Raw genomic sequence first — 24,855 nt, forward strand, 5'->3', positions numbered from 1 at the left:
TTTTGAATTGCTGCTTTTGCTGCCGCTGATGCTGCGGTGGACTTTGTTAGGGAAAGTGCAGGAAGTTATATCTTGTTCATTGCATCTTCACTAAAATGTTTTCCCTGTTGGATTAAAACCATGCCAGAGTGTTTCCCTGGACCCTCTTCACCAGTGATCACAGTGACTGTGACGGAAAGGTAATTTCCTGGGACCGTATCTGTCCTATGTGCAAGGGGCTGGGGTGTTTGTGGACTTACTTTAAATGGACTCAGTCATGGCTACCACCCCGTGCCACCTTGTTACATCTCCATAGTACCAAACCGTACACTGAAATCCTGTAGTCATGGTTTATTCCATTCATCATCTGCTAAAGTTCAGTAAGTGAGCAAGTAGTACAATACTGTTGTAAAGGAGTATGCTCAGGATTATGTACCGACGAGCTCAGAGCCTCGCTTCTCTCCAGATCCTGCTCTGATTTACAAAAGCCATCCATAAAAGTTGAGGGGCAGGGATTAGCATTGGGAGCTTTAATTAAAGGGATTCTGTTGTCTGATTCTGCCTTCATACAAATAGAAGGCAATATGATGGCAAGATCAGACTACACAGTGTAGTAATCGGTTACCGTAGGGACACAAAGAAATGCATGAGATGGGGCAAAAAAAATATTCATTCTGAATATTTGATTGTGAATGTAGAACTTTCTTTTCAGTTCCACATTCACTTATAAATCTTGCAATCTAATAAGAGTCTGATGCTTTCTTTTTTATGGAACATTTTTTTAACCCATATTAAAAAGATTTACAGGACCCTGGTCCAGCAGAAACACTGTAGTCCTTCTCCATTAGACCAGAGTGCTGCAAACCTTCTACTACCGATGGCATCCTTGGCGCTTCTTATGATTTATAGGCCTCCATGGCTCAAAGCGTGTATGGTGCTGTAATGTAATAATGTGCAGGGCGCTGGGGATGCTGCGGTAGTGGGAGTCTTTGTGCTTTGTACATGGCCACTGGACCAGGATCTTACAAATCTATTGGTTCCATCCTAAATGGCGGAGTGTTGTACGACATCTGGTTTCATTGTTGAGAACCTGTAATATAGTGTCAGATCTGAATGTTTATAGAGCAAAAGAAAATATTGATACAACTTGTATTTGATTTATTTTTTTCTCACCCTTGCTCTTTTTTTTTTTTTTTTCTTCGGTGTAGTAAGACATGACTTGTTGCATTGTGCAGTGGCCTTGTATGAGGACCGGCTTACACTGCAGTATGTATCTGTATCCACAAGAGCAAGTAGATGGTGGGGGAGGTGTGTTTGATTAGGGGGCTGTATTGTAAGCATGTACTTGTTATTTGTCGCTTAGCAACAGAGGCATTGGAAACGAGCCAAATCTGTATAAATACAACTTTTGCTACATCTTTCCGCCTACGGAATCTATTAACACTCCGATGTCTGTAGACAGGACTTTACGTGAGGAAATCCAGCGAAGCTTCAATTAAGGCAGAACAATGGTTTTATGTCGCCCCCCCCCCCCCCCCCCCAGAGAACTGGAAATACAACACAAAAGTTTCATTAATTTGGCTGCTGATTTCTTCGAGGTGAATGCACCGCAAGAGTTAATACACCTATGTACATGTAACGAATAAAAAGTTGAAACTACCCACGCTGCACCCACGTTACACACACCATCAAATGTCGGGAACGTGAGGAAATGCATGATCTAATATATTACAGGATGATAGGAGGAGATGCACTGAGGGGTTAACGGTCAGGGTTGCTGCAGAGATCTAGACCCAGGTCAGGGAAATACTGTACAAGTGGTAATCCCCAGGACATTCCTTTGGTGGATTGTCAGCAGCACATGGGGACAGAAGTAGCAGCGTGGTATCGGCACACACTAGGGTCAGTGAACTGGCAGCATACATATACAAACTAATTGTAAAAGTGGAACTCTTTTTTTAGTTCCATGTGTGGTCTGCTGATTACAATGGCATAGTATTGGCTGCCAATGCCCGAGGCAAGTTTAGCACCGCTAACTAGGTGGTAATGCCCAATTAGTTGTCCCATAAAAAGTAATGATGATCCCTCTATATGTAAAAGTCCCCTTTGTGCCACCCTGCGCCTGAGTTCTCTTCTTCCTTGTACCCAGAGGTGGTCAGCACAATGCAGCAACATCTTGTGGGCATTAGGCCTGCAGCAGTCTGCTGCCAACAAGGCGGAGAGTGGTAGGGGCAGGGAGCCAGCCAGTGGCTCTATTTGTATCCGCTCATCCAGGGATCCTGGGGACAGAAGCTGGGGGCTTATGCCCTGCCCTGGATCTTTGGCACTTGCAACTCCAATGCTACTTTTTATTTTATTTAGAAATGTTGCACCCTTTTAAAATGCTGTGCCCTGCCCCCACCCATGCTATGCCACTGAGTGATTGACTGCTGTTATTGGCTGTGCCACTTAATCTACAGTGATTCCCTCAAGGGGGAACAGGACATCAGAAAATTGCCTATTAAGATAATGCTGCAGGCAATTACGTAATAATCAGTCACAAAGCATCGCAACATGACTGGCGTCCTGAGCCCGGATCATGCCAGTGTCTGCGCTGGATATCAAAGACTACGGCGCCGACGTCACCTGGCTGGAGCCATAAATCAGAGAGAGAAGGCGTTTCTCCAAACCATGACTCTGTGACCCAGCAGTATACCGTCCCGATGATTCGGAGTAACTCAAAGTAACTGTTTTCTATATTTGGAAGCAAGTTTTTACTTATAGCAAAGCCACTACACACATACTGTAGCTAAAAGCATCATAGGTGATAATTACACGTTCCCTGTATGAGCCTAGGATTACTTTAATAGATAATTTTCTGATTTCAGTTTGACTGACTGCGACAGCAGCTTGGCCTATGTAATATAGATTAGTCTGGTTGCTATGAAAATGCGGCCTTATATTCTTATTCATAAAATTGTCAGGCAGTTCATCCCTAGCAACCAGTCTGCCGAGCACTGAGACACAAGCTAAGCCCGGTATGAAGCCTTCGCATTTTTTTTTTTTTTTCCTCTTGTTTACATAAGATTTATGTAAAAATACATTTGTGGAGAATATCCAGATTAATTTATGAGCGAATATTATTAGGTTTATTCATTATCTTTCTGTAAATGATTTGCATTACTTCAGGACATGTTACATACCAGAGTGTAAATGCATGCCAGTGGATAAGCTATACAATGCCTCATTGATCATGTGCTATAAAATATATATATACAGCTCTGGCAAAAATAGAGACCATTGCAAAATTTTCAGTTTGTCTGATTTTTCTCTTTATAGGTATATTTTTGAGTAAAATGTAAACTGCTTTTATTCTATAAACTACTGACAACGTCTTTGAATTTCCAAGCACTAAATTTTGTATTTATTTTCAGAAAATGAGAAATGGTCAAAATAACATAAAAATGCAGTGCTTGCAAACCTCAAATAATGCTAAGAAAACAAGTTCATAATCATTTAGAAACAACAATACTAATGTTTTAACTCGGGAAGATTTCAGAAATCAATATTTTGTGGAATAACCATGATTTTTAATCACAGCTTTCATGTGTCTTGGCATGCTTTCCACCAGTCTATCACACTGCTTTTGGGTGACCTTATGCCACGTCTGGTACAAAGTTTTAAGCAGTTCTTCTTTGATGGCTTGTGACTATTCCTCCTCTTGATTACATTCCAGAGGTTTTCAATGGGTTTCAGGTCTGGAGATTGGGCTGGCCATGACAGGGTTTTGATGTGGTGGTCCTTCACACATTGATTGACCTAGCTGTGTGGCATGGCGCATTGTCCTGCTAGAGAAACCAGTCCTCAGAGTTGGGGAACATTGCCTAAGCAGAAGGAATCAACTGTTTTTCCAGGATAACCTTGTATGCAGCTTGATTCATATGTCCTTCGCAAAGATTAACCTCTCCAATTCCAGCCTTGCTGAAGCATCTCCAGATCATCACCGATCCTCCACCAAATTTCACAGTGCGTGCAAGACACTGTGGCTTGTACACCTCTCCAGGTCTCCCTCTAACCACTAGACCATCAGGAGTTGGGCAAAGCTGAAAATTAGACTCATCAGAGTAGATTACGTTACTCCAGTCCTCTATGGTCCCTTCCGTATGGTCTTTGGCAAACTTCAGCCTGGCTCTCCTTTGCTTCTCATTGATGAAATGCTTTTTTTCTAGCTTTATATGACTTGAGCCCTGCCTCTAAGAGCATGTTACAAACTGTTCTTGCCGTGCACTTCACCCCAGCTACCATTTGCCATTCCTTTTGTAGGTCACTTCATGTCATTCTGCGGTTGCTGAGTGACATTCGAATAAGATGATGGTCATCCCGGTCAGTGAAGAGTTGTTTTCGCCCTCTGCCGGTCTGTAGATTTGTTGTCCCCAATGTCTGCTTCTTGACCTTGTTGTAATGGACTGCCGTCTTAGAAATTTTAAGGATGGAGGCAACATGACGCTCACTGTATCCCTCTGCTAGTAAAGCCAGAATTGAGACCTTCTTTTCAACTCCTTTGGCATGGTTAAAAGTTATGGTTTCATTCCTATTACTTTTGGGATATTACTAGCACTTGTTTTTGCATCCTATTGCAAGAGGATTGTAAACACCACCACAGGGTTTTTTTTTTATACTTTCCTTCGTTAAAGGGAATCTGTCACCCCATTTTTGGCCTATGACATGTGGCCACCGCCATCAGGGGCTTATCTACAGCATTCTGTAACGCTGTAGATAAGCCCCCGATGTAACCTGAAAGATAAGAAAAATGAGTTAGATTATACTCACCGGGGGATCCGGTCCGATGGGTGTTGCGGTCCGGTCCGGCGCCTCCCATCTTCTAGCGATGACGTCCTCCTTCTTACTTCTGCTGCAGCTCCTGCGCAGGCGTACTTTCTCTGCCCTGTTGAGGGCAGAGTAAAGTACTGCAGTGCGCAGGCGCCAGACCTCTGACCTTTCCTTGTGCCTGCGAGACCGTACGTAATATCAGAGGTCATTCGCGCAATGCATCTCTGGGAACGGAAGTTGCCGCAAGCACCAATAAGGGCTGGGACGACTCCGAGGTCCGACAAAGGGTGAGTATATCTCTCTCGATTTTTTTTTTTTTTTTTATTTATTTTTTTTATTATTTTTAAACATCCTATCTTTTACTATTGTTCCTGCATAGCCAGCATCAATAGTAAAAAGTTGGTCACACTTGTCAAGCACTATGCTTGACAAGTGTGACCATCCTGTCAGTCGCTTTTCCAAGGGGTGCTCCAAATTTCTTGGAAAAGCGTAAGCATTCTGCAAGATAAAAACTATTGCAAAGCGCTTCCGCATGCGTTTTACCCGCGGCAGGGAGTTGCGGAAATGCTGCGGACAATTCCGCAGCAATTCTGCAATGTGGGCACATAGCCTAACAGGTCAGTGAGAGCCAGAATTCTTGCCGGTTGGTAGGTGATCAAATAATTAAATTGCATTTTATTACATGAAATAAGCATGCGAAAGTCATACAATCTGTCTTTTTTTTTTTGTTTGTTTTTATTTTTAGATTGTCTCTCACAGTTGAAGTGTACCTACGATAAAAAATTAGACCTCTTTTCTTTGTTAGTGGGAAAAGTTAGAAAATCGTCAGTGTATCAATTTATCAAATACTTATTTTCCTGTGTGTGTACGTGTGTGTTTTCTAAAAAAAATTGATTGTTTTTATATTTCCACCACTGGTCCACTGTATTTGGAAGTGCAATCAGTCTGTCAACCTGACACTTTTGGTATCAGTCTGGTAAATGAAGGCCAGACAGATTCATGCATTTGGTGTAGATATAGCACAAACGTGGGACTCTGACACAGCATGGAGCCTTTGTCAGGTGATGACTGGATCAGGTCCAGTTATTGTTGTGGAGAAAGTGTTGAATTTGGCACTGCCCGGGCTCATTAGTGTGGTCAGAAGATGACACATGCCTGAGAAGTTGTTTTCTGCCTGCAGTTACCATATCTGATAGTGATCCAATCATTAATTACTGTGGTACTTTTGGTCATGCACGCTGTTCAGTAATGGTTTTCTATCATGCTGCAATTCCCTTCTTTATTATTGGTGTCTGTACAATATGGCTGTTCTGTCTGTAAATCACTGTATACTCAGTCGCTATAGAGCAATAATTGCATATATCAACCAGCCCCAAATTTATGGGACAAAAACTCTCCCCCCTCCCCTAAATTCTTGTCCCTTGAAAATAAGATGCTTGGCAGAGGACAGTATGCAAACACCTAGTGATTGTAATCTGCGAGGAAACCTGGGAACAACTGTTCAGATGTCTCATTCGCAGGGGACATTTACATACTATCAGTAGGATTGTCCCTCCTAAGCAGTCCTATATGAGCATGTAGGTTGTAGGAAGCTGAATAAAATGATACCTTGATATCTGTGATCCAATGTCTTGAGGTACCATCACATTTAGCGATGCACCAGCGATCCCGACAACGGTACGACCCGGTCAGGATCGCTGGTGCATCGCTAAATGGTCGCTAGTGAGCTGCCACACAGGCAGATTTCACCAGCGACATAGCAGCGGTCGTTACTTACCTGTCAGACGCGGCGATGAAGACGTCCGCCCGCGTGACACTCGTCGGCGCCAGCAGTAAGCGGTCGACGAGAAACGGCCCAGGACATTCTCGCGCGATCAGCGATAACCAGTGGGGGAGCCGGTTGGAGGTAAGTATCACACATGGCGATATCGCTAGCAATATATCTGCTGCGTCACAAAATCGGTGACGCTTTAGCGATATCGCTAGCGATCTCGCTTAGTGTGACGGGGCCTTTATTCCAGGCTATGAGGAGGGCGCTGCCTGGAGATAACTCTGCCTTCAGAGATTACTTTACATGAAGGGGAGTTACCAGTGTGAGACAAGTAACTAACACAGAACATAAGAAAATAAACTTGTCTTCTTGCAAACCTATGCTTTGCTGTATTGCTGCAATATTACAACCGTGTCTGCCTGTGAGATGGAAGCTGAAGCTGAGAAGAACCTGCAGATGTGTCGGGCATAATCACACACAGCTCTGCAGTGAGATCAGGAGAGCAGGGAGCGGCCATTACACATCGCACTGGTAACATAAGCGGCAGGTGACGTCACCTCCCACTCCATCACCCGCATCCCCGTCATTACCTCGCGGTTCCCTACTAGTGTATATGAAATGAACTGTCGGAAATAGAAAAACCTTTGGCATATGATCATGTGGGGTGGATTCTGATGTGAATTTACAGTCCTGGTGTAAAATGTATAGGGTATTACCGTAAATTATCAGTAAGGTCGATGATATTTTACCAAATTTCTTCCTATGGAAAATAATGTGGGCGAAGATTGACTTGAACGTTTTAAATCTGCAATATGTCAAGTTAGGCCTGTTTCACACTTACGTTTTTCCAGTGCGTTGGCAGCCGCTAAAATGGCGGATAACGGATCCGTGGGCGATGAAACACCAATGGGAGCCACCGGACCGTTGGTGCGCCAGGATCCGCCGATTTCGGAATTTTAAAGGAACCGCGTCTGAAAAGAAAAAATGACTACTGGCGATGTAGCGGTGAGTGGAGGCGAGATCTCGGGCGATGAGGCGAGGAGTGGAAGAGAGAGAGATTTTTTTATCCAGCAGCCAGATTGGATTTAGGGTTAAACATGTAGCAAAAGAGGAAAATACGGATCCGGACAACAAAAAAAGTTGCATTGTCCGGTGATCTCAGCGGACTCCAAAATTTGGGCGGATTCGCAGAAATACGGATGCAACAGACTATCCTCATTCAAAATCCGCCAATAATGAAAGTCAATGGGGAAAAAAACGAATCCGCCAAGATAAATGGCGGATCCGTTTTTTTTTTGTTTTGTTTTGTTTTTTTTTTTTTTGCAAATCGGCGGATTTTGACTGGTGACAAACGGATGTGGAAACAGGCCTTATGTTGGAGCTTTCTTGTGGACATTTCTTATTTCAGTGGGGGAGTTGCGCTCTACAAGAAAACCCACTTGTGTATTTAGTTATGAATTAAAGAAGCACAACTGTCTACAAATATTTATCCTCTTTATATTGCAGTCATCATATTATATATCACTGTGTACTCACAATTGCTCATTTTGGCCTTCTTCGTAGTTAATTCTTCTCTTTTTTTTTTTTTCCCCCCATTATTTCTGACATCACGTGATTAATAACCGACTAGCTGAATCCTTCTGAGCTCTATGTAGAAACGAGGTCAATTTGCCCTGCTTGAGTCATCAGTCACTGCAAAACTCCATGGTAGGGTGAGGAGGGAGCAGCTGGGTTAGGAGATAAAGAGGGGAATGATAAATGCAGGGAAAGGAACTTCCTATTCTTACATAGAGCTTAGAAGGATTCAGCTAGTTTGTTTTTAATCACGCGATGTCATAGGCCTAATGGAAAAGAGACAAATTAGCTGGGTAGAAGGGGAAAATGAGCAATTGTAAGTACACAGTGCTGTATAATAGGAGGATATAAAGTTTCATGGAAGGAGGAATGCTTCTTTAACAGTGGAGCTTCAGAAATATCCTCTCACACTCTTCTGATCATTACCACGAACCTGGGTACATTGAGACTTCCTCCTTCGAATGTTCACCATGTATTGTACTTCCCGGTTTAGAGAAATGGATATATAGGCTCCCATATACATTAGATGATTATTCTTCAGTGACCTAATGATCCTCACAGCCTACACCAGCCAATGTTGGATTTTTTTCAGGATATGATTCTATTTGTTACACATTATGGTCGAAATATTCTATTTTGTTTTAAATTTAATCCAATGTATCTATTGGCTCTGTGTCCAGACTTCAGATAATAAACAGGCGGCGCAATAAATTATCTATAGGGTGCGTGATCTGGAATAGGAGCATTTTGGATGCAGCACTTGCGCTGAGTTTAAAACTCTGCATTGTACATTGCAATGACAGTGGATTGGATTTATTGAAATCCTATGTCCACTGTGATTTTACTTGACATTGCATAACTTCCCTGTGGTGTGGGTTTGAGCCGCAGCGTGTCAATTTCTGTTGCGGATACTAGCAATTTTCACGAAAGATATGTATTGTATGTGGTAAATCCCCACTGTTCAGTGAACACATGCGGATTTACCTGCGTGATTAAAACATAGCGCTTTGGACGCAGCGAACATACTCTGCATCTAAAGCTCCACTACTTCCTGATTATGGGAATGTAGCCGTAATGTTTTGTATTTCAATCTGTGCATGCTAAGATTCAATATATGCGAAGCACAAATCTAACCCTCATGACCATCTTTTCCATTAGTGAGGTTTCCAGGCTTTAAGCCCAAGTCATAGTACAAGTGGCAAGCGGCATAGACTTGTTTTGGTAACCCCCTGCATATTCTGGGTAGAAAAACTCAAAAGGTATGAACTGTGATATAAAGTGGTGTGCATGCAGCGTGTAAGCGCACGTTCACACTGGCCATTAAACAGAAGAAAACAAAGACAGAAACATAATGATTAAATACCCTGCAGTATAGTGCATCAAAATAATATACAGTATTTACCGAACATGTTTTTCGATTAAAAAAAAAATGTGAAAGCCATTGTACCACTTCACGGTGACCGTAGTTGGAACAGTCCTAACTGGAATATTAAAAAAAATTACCATTCTTCAAGTGACATGCATGTAGATAAGGGCTGAGGGGGACTGAGCCCAACTAGCGGAACCGCAAGGGAGATCACATCAATAATGCCCAGCTCGAGGGAAAGGCAGGCTCCACCTTTTAGGGTATGTGCACATGTTGCGGATTCTTTTGTGGATCCGCAGCAGATTCTCCTGCGTTGTACAGTACCATTCTATCCTATGTAAAATAAAAAACGCTGTGCACATGCTGCGGAAAAAGATATGCTGTGGGTTCATTTCTGCAGCATTTCAATTCTTTGTGCGGATTCCGCCGCTTTTTACACCTCCTCCATTATAGGAATCTGCAGGTGTAAAAACGCAGGCAAAATCCGCTGGAAACCTGCACTAAATCCGCAGGCAAAACACGGGTCTTTTTACTTGCGGATTTAGCAAAATCTGCAGCAGAATCCGCAACATGTGCACAGACCCTTATATGCACATGATGCAAACAGACAGGAAAAAAACAAAAGGTATGAATTGGAATATAACCTGGGGTGCATGCAGCAAGTAAGCGCACGTTCTTACTAGCCACTACACAGAAAAAAAGCCAAAGACCGGAACATAATGATTAAATACCCTGCAGTAAATAGCATAGTGCATGAAAATAGAACAGCTTAAGAAGGATGTGAAACGTCAGTGATGAAAAGATACTGACATTAAAAGGGTGGTCCGAAATCCAAATACATTTTCATCCTCGATCTGTGTTTAATGCCACCGCTTTTGACTGTAAATGAGAAGTGCACCATTGCTGCTATGAGCAACGCGTCGGGTTCTTCTGTTAGGCTACTTTCACACTAGCGTCGTGCACTGCACGTCGCAATGCGTCGTTTTGGAGAAAAAAACGCATCCTGCAAAGTTGCCCGCAGGATGCGTTTTTTCTCCATAGACTAACATTAGCGACGCATTGCGACGTTTGGGCCCCCTCCTCCCCGGACATTACAATGGGGCAGCGGATGCGATGAAAAACTGCATCCGCTGCCCCCGTTGTGCGGCGCTTCCACACTATGCGTCGGGGTGCTGCAACGTCGCATAGCGACGTGCAGTGCACGACGCTAGTGTGAAAGTAGCCTATGTGTTGATGGATTAGGTATGGATCTGATATAATGGGGTATATGGGCTCAGAACAACATTTCTCTTTTTTTTAAGATCTGCTCTGGAAACTGAGATATTATTGTACATGTTTAAAAATGCAGGTGGAAGGCGATTCGTGACGTCTGTCGGGTGATGGATGCTGACATCTTGTGCTCAGTAATAAATGACAGCTCTCGGCATCTGCATTTATTTTCTTGTTTATGTGTTTGACATGGCTACATTTTTCTCTAAATATCTGCTACATCCCCATCTCGGGTTCTACCTTTTTGAGTTCCGAAAATAACATTTTTGTTCAATAGATGTAACACTGGTAGACAACACTTTGATCCCGATTTATCAAACAATTTTTGCTACATTTCTAATGTAAAACTATTTCACATGTTACAAATGTCGACAATTTTGGCGTTGCTACGCTAGTTCCATCCAGTTCTGCCAACTTATTGAAAAGTGGGCATAGCTTCTCGGGCAGGTGGCATGGCTGAGTGCAGCCATCAAGTTTATTATGATCACATGAATTATGAAGTGCACTCTATTCCCTCACGGGTTATCAATACTATTGTACTAAACTAACACCAGCCTTGAATTGGGGCCATAGTCACTGTGACAAACAGCGCTTTACCTTTTGTCGTGCTACAGTATGTTCTAGCTGTTTGTCACATGGGTCTCAATTTTAGTAATCTTTATCCGTGCCTAATGTCAATGTTCACATTTTAAGATCATCCTTTTTTTTTTTTTTTTTTTTTTTTTTTTTTTTTTAAGGTCCCAAATACTCTGCTAATGTAGAGTAATGGAGGGTAATTATCAGAGTAATGGAGGGTTAACATGGAACGATCCAGGCAGTTAAGGAGTTGCCTGCTGACGATAGTCTTGTATATTGCCGGTTGTCTACTGATCTGTTTACACAGGCTAATGACTGTTCTATGCACACAGAACAATTAGCGCTGTGATCGTTCGGTGTGCATAGGATGTTATGCTACCGAATACTGTGATTGCACCCGATGGACGAGCAAACTGTTGGTCTATTTAGACTGGTTGATGGTCAGGAGCTTCCTTCAAGCGCTCATTCCTCATCCTTAGAGTATTGGCTCATCTAAACAGACCATACGGCTGCATTCACACTTCTGTTTTTGTTATGTTGACCGAATGACAGGTCCTCTCACTGTTTTATTACTGAGTTTAGTCTGTATTCTGTGAACTTCTCAGCCCCCTCTAGTGGAGGCTGCTGGCAGCAAGAATGTTATTGAGGATCAGGAAAGCATATTTTATAACTATGCTACATTGTGTTCTTCCTTTATTATTCCCATTAAAAATGAATAAATAAGTGGGAGTTGGCAGTACTAGATTATGTAAGGACATAGCTTTTGACAAAGGGAATTGAAACATCCCATTGTCATTCAACTCGTATAGTTCTAAGAGTAATTACAGAGGAATAGCACAATAATAAAAATCATAAGATTATTCAGAATAACAATTTCATAGTTGTCAAGAGAGCGAATTCTTTAAACCTATGCAAGACAGACAGAGCTTTGGATCAGAAAAGTCGAGCTCCCACTGCTATAAATGTATATAATGTATTACAGCACAGACTGGTGATCCTGCAACAATGAATATGTAGTGCTGGGCATTAAAGGGGTTGTCTGGTCACAGCAGACTGTTGACTGGATAGGTAACTGATATTAAATGGTGGTGGTCTGACACCTAACACCCCTACTGATAAGCTGCTGTTTGATCAGGCGGCTACTTGATGTAAACACTGTTCCCCTGTTTCATTAATGGGGTTGTCCACTACTAGAACAAATCCTTCTTAAACTAAATGTTCGGCCCCCCGATAAAGTAATACAGCCTATACTCCCCTCCTTTTGCGGCTCTGTTCCAGTGGTCTTGGGGCTATGATGCGGTGGAATGATGCATGATACCCGGAGCCCAGTCAGTGCTGGAGTTGCGGTCTCCGGGACAAACTGAACATGAAGAGGAATTCCTGGATGATCTGCAGCTCTGGCTTCCTCTTCATGTTCAGTTTGTACAAAGGCAGTGACGCCAGCACTGATTGGGTGCCGACATCACGTGTTACAACACCACGTCACAGCACCGGGGAGAGCTAGTGCCGACACCACGGGAATGACGCTGGCACGGGAGGCGAGTATAGGCTTTATTATTTTATCAGGGCCAGATATTTAGTTTAAGAAGTGGTTGTCCTAGTAGTGGACAGCCCCTTTAAGTCTGGCCTTCCATACACCAGTCTTAATGAGAGGTGTGCAAGAATAATATGTAAGGAATTCTTTTAACATGCGCCATACTACTTAATGAATTTGATGCATCTTTTTAATGCGTCTTACTCCAGTTTTCTGCCATAAACACTTGGATGCATCGCCCCTTTTGAACTGCGTTGCAAAATACAGCTCCATTCATTGTGTAGCAGCCGCTGCCAGGTATTGCAGAACGGATCCAGCAGCTACACATTGAATGGAACTAACTTTGCAATTCTGTTCAGAGTGTTTTACATCCGGCAGCCACTTGAGCAAATAACAGCTGATCCGTGGGGGTGTCGGTTGGCAGATGCCCATCAGTCTAACCACTTTAGCCATGGATGTGGTCCCCAGTTTGGACAACCACTCCTGTTATCACAAGGACCCGATTAGCAGCTGTTTGAAGCAGGTCTTAACCACTGCAGCGCTTCACACCTTGAGGTGGTCATCTGGATATCTGCCTGCCAGATGTCAGCTTTTCATATTAAAAATAAAAAGGACAGCCCTCGATGGAAGTATAAACTGAAGTGAAGACCTTTCTCTAGCGTAATAAACTTTTGTACTGTTCTCATTGGGTTCATACGTAATTTTTTTTTTTTTTTTTTTTTCTTTTGTATTGTCAGGACAAACCTTGAGGCCCTTCAGAAGAAGTTGGAGGAGCTAGAACTGGATGAGCAGCAGAGGAAGCGGCTGGAAGCTTTCCTCACTCAGAAACAAAAAGTTGGAGAACTTAAAGATGATGACTTTGAAAAAGTTTCCGAGCTTGGAGCTGGAAATGGTGGTGTGGTCTTTAAAGTTTCACACAAGCCGTCCAGCCTTATCATGGCTAGGAAGGTGAGCCACTGACATTTTCTTAATGGTTTAGTCAATGTAATAAAAATTTTAAAGGGTTCTTCCGGGGTTGAATTCATGAGTCTGATGCCGAGTACTGTTGTTTTACCTCCCATTCAGTTGCCAGAGCAGTTTTCAGCTGACCAGGGGGGCTGTATGTTGGACCCCCGCTGATCTCCTATTGATGATATGTTTTATGGATAGGACAGGGTTATTTTTATACCTGAACAACCCCTTTTAATATGGTTGTGTACAAGAGCCTAAATATTATTTGGCGATTACAAGGCAACAATAATGGGGCTACATGGCATTATACTGTTACAGAAGGATTTGGCATTATGGCCCTTACCACCAGTACCACACCATGACTGCTAAAGCAGCAGCTCCACGGAGCTTTTCTTACCCCCTTTCTTAAATCAATTTATTTCTTCCTGCAGCTGATTCACCTGGAGATTAAACCAGCAATTAGAAACCAGATTATCCGAGAGCTCCAAGTTCTGCACGAGTGTAACTCCCCATACATTGTGGGCTTCTACGGGGCATTCTACAGTGATGGAGAAATCAGTATCTGCATGGAGCATATGGTAAGTATAGGTACATGGGTGGAGTGTGGGACCCTGAACATTAAGCAAGGGTGATTGTTAAATTGTTGAATAAAAAAAATTCCATATTCATTCTTTAATTAGAATAATGAGCAGAAATGTCTAAATGGTATAGTACTGTATTTTTTGGACTATAAGAGGCACTTTTTTTCCTCAAAAAAATGTGGCGGAAAATAGGGGGGTGCGTCTTTTAGTCCAGATGTCCCTAATCTGGCTGTGATAAGGAGGTAGGGGAGCGGCAGCGGTGAAACATCGGTTCTCAGGAGGCAGGAGCCGGCTGCTGCAGCTAACTCCTGTGCCTGCTACTAAAGACAAATGAATATTCACTCCATTCCACGCCCATGGGCGTGGGAAGGAGTGAATATTCATTTTTCTTTAATAGAGAGCACAGTGTTAGCTGCAGCAGTCTGCTTCTTGCAGCTGCCTGACTTTCGAGTGTGCCGGATACTTAAGGTAGTGCATATTCACTGCGTTCCACTCCCATAGGTGTGGAATGCAATCAACGTTTCTTCCTTTTAGTAGCGGCACACGTGAAAGCCCAGCAGCTGCATCTGATACTGCTCTCCAAAGAGCAATGCATACTCTCTGCGCTCCACACACAGTCCTGGCGTGGAGAACAGTGAGTATTCCTGCAGCTCTTCTCAGCCGCTTGAAAGCAGCGCATGACGTCGCTGCCATGCACTGGTTACAAGCATAAAGCAGCTGCTGGCACCGGAGCAGGACGCTGCGAGGGCGCGCAGGTAAGGTAAGAATGTTGTGGTTTTTTTTTTCGTGTGGTTTTTTTTTTTTTTTTTTTTTTTTGTCTGCTGGGGGCCAATCATACCAGGATAAGGATTGGGGGCCCTGGCATACCAGGATGGGGGATATTAAGTATAGAATTGACCACATTTTTCCTCCTCTAAAACCTAGGTGCGTCTTGGGTCCGGTGTGTCTTTTAGTCCAAAAAATACGGTATCTTGGTGAATAAGGTTGATGGTGGGTGTTGGTCAATCTAATTCATCTTGTGTTGTTAATGTAAAGGAGGGGAAAAAGCAGTCATTTAGTGTAGTCCCTAAGCGTCTGCAGTGTGGGGGGGGGGGGGGGGGGGGAGATCCTTCCCATTCGGTATCAACCAAATAAGTTGCCCACATCAAAGCCAATAATTTAGAAGGTGAAAGTTAATGAAAGAGTCCAAACCCCACTAAATCAGTTGATGGAGATCTTGACTTTAAACTCCTGGGATTGCAGTGCTAATGGACCATGAGGTTTGAAAAGGGTTGTCACGCAATGTACATTTACCACTTGTTTAGAAGTGATAATTACCTGATCACTGGGGGTACTGTTGGTTAGAACGGTGTTGGGCACCTTAAGGGCTAAAGCGTCACCGATTTTGTGACGCAGCAGCGATATTGCTACATGTGATACTGACCTCTGACTGGCTATCGCTGATCGCGCGAGATCGGTGTAACAGAACCCCCCCAGCACCCCGAATAGGAGACACATGTATGATAGGTGCAATGTGAGATGCATACCCCTAATACAGCAACCGACCGGCTGCAACCCCTGGGCAGAGGTAAACGAGATATCCCACTTCTAATCTCATCCCACCTTTGTAAATCCCACTGTAAATGATCGGGGGTCGCCGGCCACCTGCGGCTATTGTAATGTACGTATGGCGTCTTAATTGGAGCCTGTTATCTACTGGCCCGACACATTGATTGTCCTGTCCTCTGTATGTATGTGTGTGTGTGTGTGTGTGTGTGTGTGTGTGTATATATATATATATATATATACACACACACACACACACACACACACACACACACACACACACACACACACACACACACACACACACACACACACACACACACACACACACACACACACACACACACATATATATATATATATATATGTGTGTGTGTGTATATATATATATATATATATATATATATATATATTCATTCTGAGACAGGTGAGTAATATGTTGTCACACTGGAAATACGTGGAGAAGCAGTGATCTTTTATATGTTCCCATGTTACAAAGCCTTTCGAGCCAGCGTCCTTCATCCAGAAGTGAGGAAAAGCAGAATAGACCTTCTGAAACACGGAGTGGTAATGTAAGAGGTATTAACAGCACAGAAGACCCCGTTACACTGGTGGCAGCAGCGGGATATGATACCCCGTCTATAGGAATAAAGGACTGAATGGAAAACAACTACCAGAAGTTAAAGAGGAATACATTAAAAGACCTGGTGGAAGCTTGAGGGTTAATCGCCAGCAACAAAACAAAGGCAGATTTGATAGCCATCATGGAACACGACAGTGCGCGCCTTCCAATGTGAACGTGGAAGAGACTGAATTCCAGAGGGAGATAAAGAGCAGACTGGTGTTCTATGGCCCAAACACTGCAGTAGAGATCATACGAGAGGTGATGGCTGATGTACGTACTGATCTGAAGGGAAAGATGGCAGAGCGGACCAGGATAGAGCTAGCCAAGATGGAGATGGCAGAGCGGAGAGAGGAGAGTCAGCGAGCAGGGGGAGCTCTGGCCTCTGCCCTGGTACCGTCAGCAGTAAGCCACAAAAAAATCCAGTGTAATGCCTTCCGACAGTTGGGGGAGGCAGAGGAAGACCTTGATGGCTTTCTGCAGGACTTTGAGCAGCAGTGTGCCCTTCATCAAGTGAAGCCGGAGGATTGGGTTCAGGTTCTGGCAAGCAAGCTGACAGGCCGGGCAGCGGATGCCTATCGCACGGTAGCTGATGAGAACTGCATGGACTATGAGCGGGTCAAAGAAGTGATCTTGGCCTGGTATGCGCTGACACCAGAGGCATACTGCCAAAAGTTCCGCGGACTTATAAAACAGGTAAAAGATACCCACGCTGAATGGGCCTGTAAACTACGGCGGTCACTGCTACAGTGGGTACAAGGGAGCCAAGCAACCACTAAGTAGGACGTCCTCCAGCTCTTCTTGTTAGAGCGATTCTTTACTGGACTAAACCCCGAGACACAAGAATGGCTTCGGGACAGACGGCCAATGACTCTTGAGGAGGCTGCTCGTCTGGCCGATGAACATCATGTCAGGAGGTCTCAGTTGCCAGGATCAAAGACTGTCACTAGAGGCCCTCCCATGGGTCTGGAGGCCTCTAAACCACAGAAGATTGTTGGGGGACCAGCTAAAACCCTGGCCTACCAGAGTCCCCCTGGGGCGCGATGCTACACCTGCCATCAGGTGGGGCACCTGCAAAGACAATATCCCAACCGGACTCGGCGTACCCAGCGGCCAAAGGTGGGAACGGCTACAGTCACCGGGCCGCTGTACACTACTACCAAGGCGAAGCTGACCCGGCATTGGGGGCTAGGACTAATCCGGGGATGCAAGAGATGGAGGAAATGCTGCATGATGTAGACCCCGTGCAGGCAGCCGGGGCAGATAATCGACAACAGCATCGACAGGCGATGTGGGTTAATGAGGAAACGTATGCAGGGACTAAGAGATTCCGGAGCAACTTTAACCCTTGTGAAGCCTCATCTCGTCCGGGACCAAGAGTAGACGGACCGGACAGTGGCCGTCCGTGTAGCCGGGGGAGTCATACACGACTGCCCACTGCCAGGATTCACCTGAACTGGGGAGTCGGGGATGGCCTTGTTGAGGTTGGCCTGATGGAGGATTTGCCTGCGGATGTCTTGCTGGGAAATGACTTGGGGCCCATGTTGTCTGCATTCTCGGTCGCCCCTCTGGCTGAGACCTATCCTGTGACCACCCGGAGACTAGCTCGAGCTGCGGAGGCGGAATCACACTCAGAGGAGGCCCAGGTAAGACACCCCAGCCCTACACGTATTCACATAGCCAGACACACTTCTTGGGCCACCCCAGCTGAGTTTAAAAGGGAGGTACTTGAGGATCCCTTATTACAGGGGTATTGTGGGAAGGCACAGGAGGGGAGAGGAGTACTGGAAGGGGAACAGTTTGTATGGCATCAAGGACTCCTCTACCGGGTTACAGAGCAGCGCCACACAGGGACGAGCCCCACTATAAAACTACAGCTGGTAGTGCCCAAGAAGTATAGGCAGGAGCAACTGGGAATCTCTCATGACATACCTTTGGCCGGGCATCTCGAGGTCAGTCGCACCAGGCATCGTCTGACACAAAACTTCTTTTGGCCAGGGGTAACCTATGATTTTCATCAGTACTGCCAGACCTGTGACAGTTGCCAGCGCATTGGCAAAAGGGGAGATGGCTGCAAGGCCATATTACACCCCCTCCCCATTGTGGAGGATCCATTTAGCCGAGTAGCGGTCGATCTGATAGGGCCGTTAGCCAAACCCAGTCCGTCAGGGAAAAAGTATATATTGACAGTGGTAGATTATGCCACGCTGTATCCCGAGGCGGTTGCATTACCTAACATACTGGCAGAGACGGTGGCGGCTGCCCTGCTCAAGGTTTTCTCACGGGTTGGATTTCCCCTGGAGGTTATCTCGGACCAGGGTACCCAGTTTACAGCAGAGGTGACCAACCAACTGTGGAAGCTGTGCGTCGTAAAGTCCATTTGAAGCGCCCCGTACCACCCGCAAACCAATGGGTTGTGTGAACATTTTAACGGAACATTAAAACAACTCATTGGGACTTTTACCAGGACCTACAGGGACTGGGAGAAATTCTTGCCACACCTCCTGTTTGCCTATCGGGAGGTGCCCCAAGAATCCACGGGGTTCTCCCCGTTGGAACTGTTATACGTGAGTCGGGTAAGGGGACCCCTAGACTTAGTGTGAGAACACTGGGAAGGGGAGGGAACCATAGAAGGGATACCTATTGTGCCCTATGTGCTGGAATTCCGTGACCGCCTGCAGGAGCTGACTCAGGCTGTATGTGGGAACATGCAGGCAGCCCGCCGGCGCGTGTGGTACGATCGGAGGGCCATAGAACACACCTTTGAGATAGGACAGAAGGTCCTGGTGTTAGAACCAACTTCAAAGCTGCATTGCAGGGGCCCTACCAGGTAATGGGGAAAATAGCCGACACCACCTACAATGTCTCAGATTGTGCCGACCCCAGGGTTATACGCGTGTTCCACGTGAATATGCTGAAGCCCTACCAGGAGTGCCCTGAAGAGGTAGTGGCCATCTGTGCACCCGAAGCAGAGGATTTAGCAGGGCTCCCCTTACCTGATGTCTTAGAGAGGTCTCAGTCTAAAACATGGGACCAGGTACACTTGGGAGAAAACCTAGGGCCCTGGGAGAGAGCATGCGGAGGTGTTGTTGAGGTAGCGACAGAGGATGTTTTCAGAGAGACCGGGGTACACCCGCCTGGCACAACACAAGGTTGAGACCCAGGATCAGACCTTCCTGAGACAACCCCCTTTCCGATTCCCTGATTCTGTACGAGAAGGGATGCGACAAGAGATGTTGCGTTTAGGGGTCATTGAAGAGTCAGTCCCTGGGCATCCCCCGTAGTGTTAGTACCCAAGAAGGATGGGACTACCTGGTTTTGTGTAGACTGTATCGCAAGCTAAATGAGAAAACTGTGACGGATGCGTATCCCATGCCGCGTGTGGATGAGTTGTTAGACCGGCTGGCGGGGCAAAGTATTTGACCACCATCGATCTATGCAAAGGCTATTGGCAGATCCCTCTAAGTCCTGACTCTATTTCCTAGTCTGCATTTGTCACCTCGTTCGGCTTATTCCAGTTTCAAGTTATGCCATTCGGGATGAAGAATGCCCCTGCGACCTTCCAGAGGCTGGCTGACCGGATGAGCATCTAAATCACCTAGAGACAGTATTGGACAGGATCCACAAGGCTGGAATCACCTTGAACCCCAACAAGTGTCACCTGGGCAAAGCGGAGGTTTAGTAGTTACCCATTGGGTAGGAAGTGAGAAATAGCGACCAGAACCAGCTAAGATTGAAGCCATAGCCAGATGACCCACCCCACGCACTAAAACCCAGGTCATGGCGTTTTTAGGGACGGCAGGGTATTATAGGAAATTTGTCCCTAATTACAGCAGCATAGCCAAGCCCCCCCCACTGATCTGACCCGTAAGAACCTCCCCCGCCAGGTAGCCTGGACCCCCGAGTGTGAGGAAGCCTTCTGCCAGCTAAAGGACGCCCTCACAAATGCCCCGGTATTGGCCGCACCCAATCCAACTAGACGTTTCCTTGTTCACTCAGACACTTCTGTGTTTGGACTGGGGGCAGTGCTGAGCCAAGTCGGGCCGGACAGTCAAGACCACCCGGTAGCTTACCTGAGTCAGAAACTACTGCCCCGCGAAGTAAGCTATGCGGCCATCGAGACGGAGTGCCTGGCAGTAGTATGGGCACTCAAGTTACAACCATATTTGTATGGACGACAGTTTTTCCTCCTAATGGACCATAATCCCCTAGTGTGGCTTAATCGGGTCTCTGGAGATAACGCCAGATTACTGCGGTGGAGTTTAGCCCTACAACCTCTAGACTTCACCATCCACTACAGACCCGGCAAACAAAATGGTAACGACGATGGAGTAAGTCGACAAGCGGAACTTGTACCAACCCCATAGACTTAGACTCCGTTAAGGATCAGACTGTGTGTGCCGATTGCGTCGCTGAAAAGGGGGAGCCGTGTTAAAGAACCCCCCAGCACCCTGAATAGGAGACGCATGTATGATAGGTGCAATGTGAGATGCATACCCCTAATGCAGCAACCGACCGGCTGCGATCCCTGGGCCTAGGTAAACGAGATACCCAACTTCTGACCTCCCCCCCACTTTTGTAAATCCCACTGTAAATGATCGGGGGTCACCGGCCACCTGCGGCTATTGTAATGTACGTCTGGCGTCTTAATTGGAGCCTGTTATCTACTGGCCCGACACACATTGATTGTCCTGTCCTCTGTATGTATATATATTCACTAGATTATGGCCCGATGCTATCGCATCGGGAGGATGCGATAGCATCACACCTCTTGCCATGTTAACCCTCAACAGACACACTCCTCTCACCTTTCACCATCTCCACTCACTCTTTCACTCCACATACGACCCCTTCTCTCACTCCGTCTCTCATACTCACGCCGTCATCGCCGCTGCTCCACGATCCCCGACATCATCTTCCGCCGGCGCCATCCTGGATCCAGACGTTGTCCACGCCGGCGACATGTTCTTGTGGCGACGCCATCTTGAGTATCGTGAAATCCCGCGATAGTCAAGATGGCGTGGACGACGTCGGGGTCCAAAATGGCGTCGGCGAAATCTCGCGAGTTTTCGCCGACGCCATTTTGGATCCCGACGTCGTCCTCGCCGGCGACATGTTCTTGCGGCGACGCCATCTTGACTATGGCGGGATTTCGCCGATCCAAAATGACGTCGCCGGCGTGGAGGACGTCTGGATCCAGGATGGCGCCGGCGGAAGATGATGTCGGGGATCGTGGATCAGCGGCGATGACGGCGTGAGTATGAGAGACGGAGTGAGAGAAAGGGTCGTATGTGGAGTGAAAGAGTGAGTGGAGATGGTGAAAGGTGAGTGGAGTGTGTGTGTTGAGGAGGATTGGTGTGTTGAGGGTTAACATGGAAAGAGGTGTGCGGTGACGTCACCAGTTACAACTGGACGGAAGTTGTTACAACCGGAAGTTGCTTAGGGCATTTATTATTATAGATATTCTGAGACTGGTGAGTAAAATGTTGTCACATTGGAAATATGTGGAGAAGCAGTGATCTTTTATATGTTCCCATGTTACAAAGCCTTTCGAGCCAGCGTCCTTCATCCAGAAGTGAGGGAAAAGCAGAGTGGACCTCCTGAAACACGGGGTGGTAATGTAAGAGGTATTACAGCACAGAAGACCCCGTTACAATCGGCCTGGTCCATTTCTCGTCGTCGGATTCCTGCTGGCTCCGACGAGCGAGCCATGGACGCAGGCGGAAGATGGTCACCCTCGCCGCGTCTGACAGGTGAGTACGACCGCCGACTGCTGCATCGCTAGTGAGATCTGCCTGTTTGGCAGCTTGCTAGCGACCATTTAGCGATACACCAGCTATCCTGACCGGATCATATCGGGATTGCTGTTGCATCGCTAAATGTAACGGGGCCTTTATTCCTCGTTAATGTAAGCTTACAGTGAGGACGAGTTTGATTGGAGAGGTGCTTGAACGTGGTTGGTGCTGCTTCATTCAAAGTCTAGAGGACTGACGGCTGAGTATAGGGCTCTGCTGTTCTCCGTCAGCTTTTTAAACATTCAGTGGAGCTATAGGACATATGTGGTGGGAAGAAATTGGGGATTATGATCTCCTTTCTTGTGATTATGGGGGTCCATGCGATCAGATGATGTAGAGTACCTGTACAAAAAGGGTATGTTCAGGCGCTAAGGGCTCCAGCTCCAGTGAAGAATCTGGCCTATGAATTGTAACTTTTAGGAAAAGATCTTGGAATATTAATGTGAAGTTAAAGGGAACCTGTCACCAAAAACGCTATAAACTCTAGACTAGAGGTCTCAAACACGCAGCCCGTGTAACTGTAATTGTAACTGTATTAAGTTTGAAAGGAATGCGGCCCGCCAGCTTAAATTTTTTTTTATGTGCAGCCCATTTACTCTGCCGAGTTTGAGACACCTGCTCTAGACTGACAGCCGACTCTCTAATGCTAAGCCAGTGTCAGTCAGTGCTGGGAACGCAGTGACACACCGTTCTCTACTCGGAGCAGTGATTGAACCGTGCAGGTACTAGGCAGGTTAGTAATGCTATTAGCCTGCAGATTAACCCAATATTTGCTGGTCAATAGCATGTTTTCTGGTGACCGGTTCCCTTTAAAGGGGTTGTCTGGCCTTAAGGGCCTGTCACACTAAGCGATATCGCTAGCAATATCGCTATAACGTCACTGGTTTTTGTGACTTAGCAGCGATATTGCTAGCGATATCGCTGTGTCTGATACTTACCTCTGACCGCCCCCCCGCTGGTTATCGCTGATCGCGCGAGAACGTCCTGGACTTTTTCTCGTCGTCAGCTTCCTGCTGGGCTTCCTGTGGCGCCGACGAGCGACGCGTGGACGCGGGCGGGAAGACGTCAGGATCGCCTCGTCTGACAGGTAAGTAGCGACCCCCGACCCCTGCGATGTTGCTGGTGAGATCTGCCTGTGTGGCAGCTCACTAACGACCACTTAGCGATGTACCAGCGATCCTGACCACGTCATATCGCTGGTCGGGATCGCTGGTACATTGCTAAGTGTGACAATACCTTTAGTGTGTAAGTATGCAGTTGCTCTATGTGACTGCAGACTTGTGAATCCTCACAGCATGCGCACTGTGAGAATTCTCTGGTGTCGGCGCCAGGAATGGTCATGTGAGTGTAGTGTATTTGATATCCATACTCCCGGCCACATTCCAACTAGAGTATTTCTGGCCTCCGTCAATACACTTGCATTTAGTGAGGCCGGAATTAGTCTAGTCGGAATGTGGCCGGGAGTATGGATATCACATATTTGTGATCTCATGACCACCGTTGCTGTGAGGAGTCTCTGACGACAGAGTGCAGTGCGGTTGATGTGAGTATTCACAAGTCCAGCACCTCTTCTCTGCCTGATGTGACATAGGGTGTGGGAAGACACTGGAACATCTTTCTATAGGAAACATTCAATGTTCAGCTTGTCTCTTCTAATCAATAGGACTTTCCCATCAATTAGGCTAGACCCCCTGGGAATCTAATAATTGTCTTAAAGTCCTATCTGTATACAGAGGAGCCAAACAGCCCTCTCAACTATTGCAGCATCATGCAGTAGATGGCTCTAGAAGTCTCACTGACTGCAAACACATTTTTTATTCGTTTTGCTTTCAGTTTGTTTCTAAATTTGCCAAGATCTTGGGTATATTCACAGGGAATTTGTAACAAAGAATTTGGAGCAGGTTCTGCTCCAAAATCCAAATTAAAAACTGCTTCAATTCCTCTTAAATAAGCTTGCTTTTCATTGCAATGAGGATACAAGTTGACAATGCACATAGTGCTGTTCCACGGGACAAGAAGCAAAATGTTAATTCCTGAGGCTTTACTGATTGAAGAAAAAAAAAACCTCTCCAAATTTAATTTCTAAAAAAAAAAAAAAAAAAACTCCCCATGAACAAAAACATACCATATTGTTAACCCTTTATTTGTTTGATACAATATATTTAGATGGTGTAGTTTTATATGGTGACTTCATTAGATTATGTGCTTTTTTTTTCCCATAAAGGATGGTGGATCACTGGATCAGGTGTTGAAGAAAGCTGGAAAAATTCCAGAAAAAATTTTGGGAAAAGTCAGCATTGCAGTGAGTATCCAAAAGTTATCTGTGACAATATACTATATGCATCTCGTAGATATTTCACTCAAACGACTTTGGAAGTGTTTGCTCTGCTTTATAGGTAGCTTCAGCATGATATAGACTAGTCACACCACTGTTCTGCTAAAATATATGAAGTAACATATCAGCAGATGCAGTCATGGTCGA

The 24,855-nt window shown here is 45.6% G+C and overlaps 1 protein-coding gene across 1 annotated transcript in view; it reads left to right on the forward strand.

The window, feature by feature from the left end:
• The window catches only part of MAP2K1 (mitogen-activated protein kinase kinase 1), a 71,373-nt gene that overhangs the window by 17,655 nt on the left and 28,863 nt on the right, over window positions 1-24,855 (forward strand). The window contains exons 2-4 of the mRNA XM_073568897.1: window positions 13,617-13,827; window positions 14,262-14,408; window positions 24,598-24,675. Of these exons, the coding sequence (XP_073424998.1) occupies window positions 13,617-13,827; window positions 14,262-14,408; window positions 24,598-24,675 (436 nt within the window). The remainder of the gene's footprint in view (window positions 1-13,616; window positions 13,828-14,261; window positions 14,409-24,597; window positions 24,676-24,855) is intronic.

This window comes from Dendrobates tinctorius, unplaced genomic scaffold (assembly GCF_039654945.1).
Source record: "Dendrobates tinctorius isolate UK_male_01 unplaced genomic scaffold, ASM3965494v1 ptg000022l, whole genome shotgun sequence".
In the NCBI taxonomy this organism is placed as follows: Eukaryota; Metazoa; Chordata; class Amphibia; order Anura; family Dendrobatidae; genus Dendrobates; species Dendrobates tinctorius.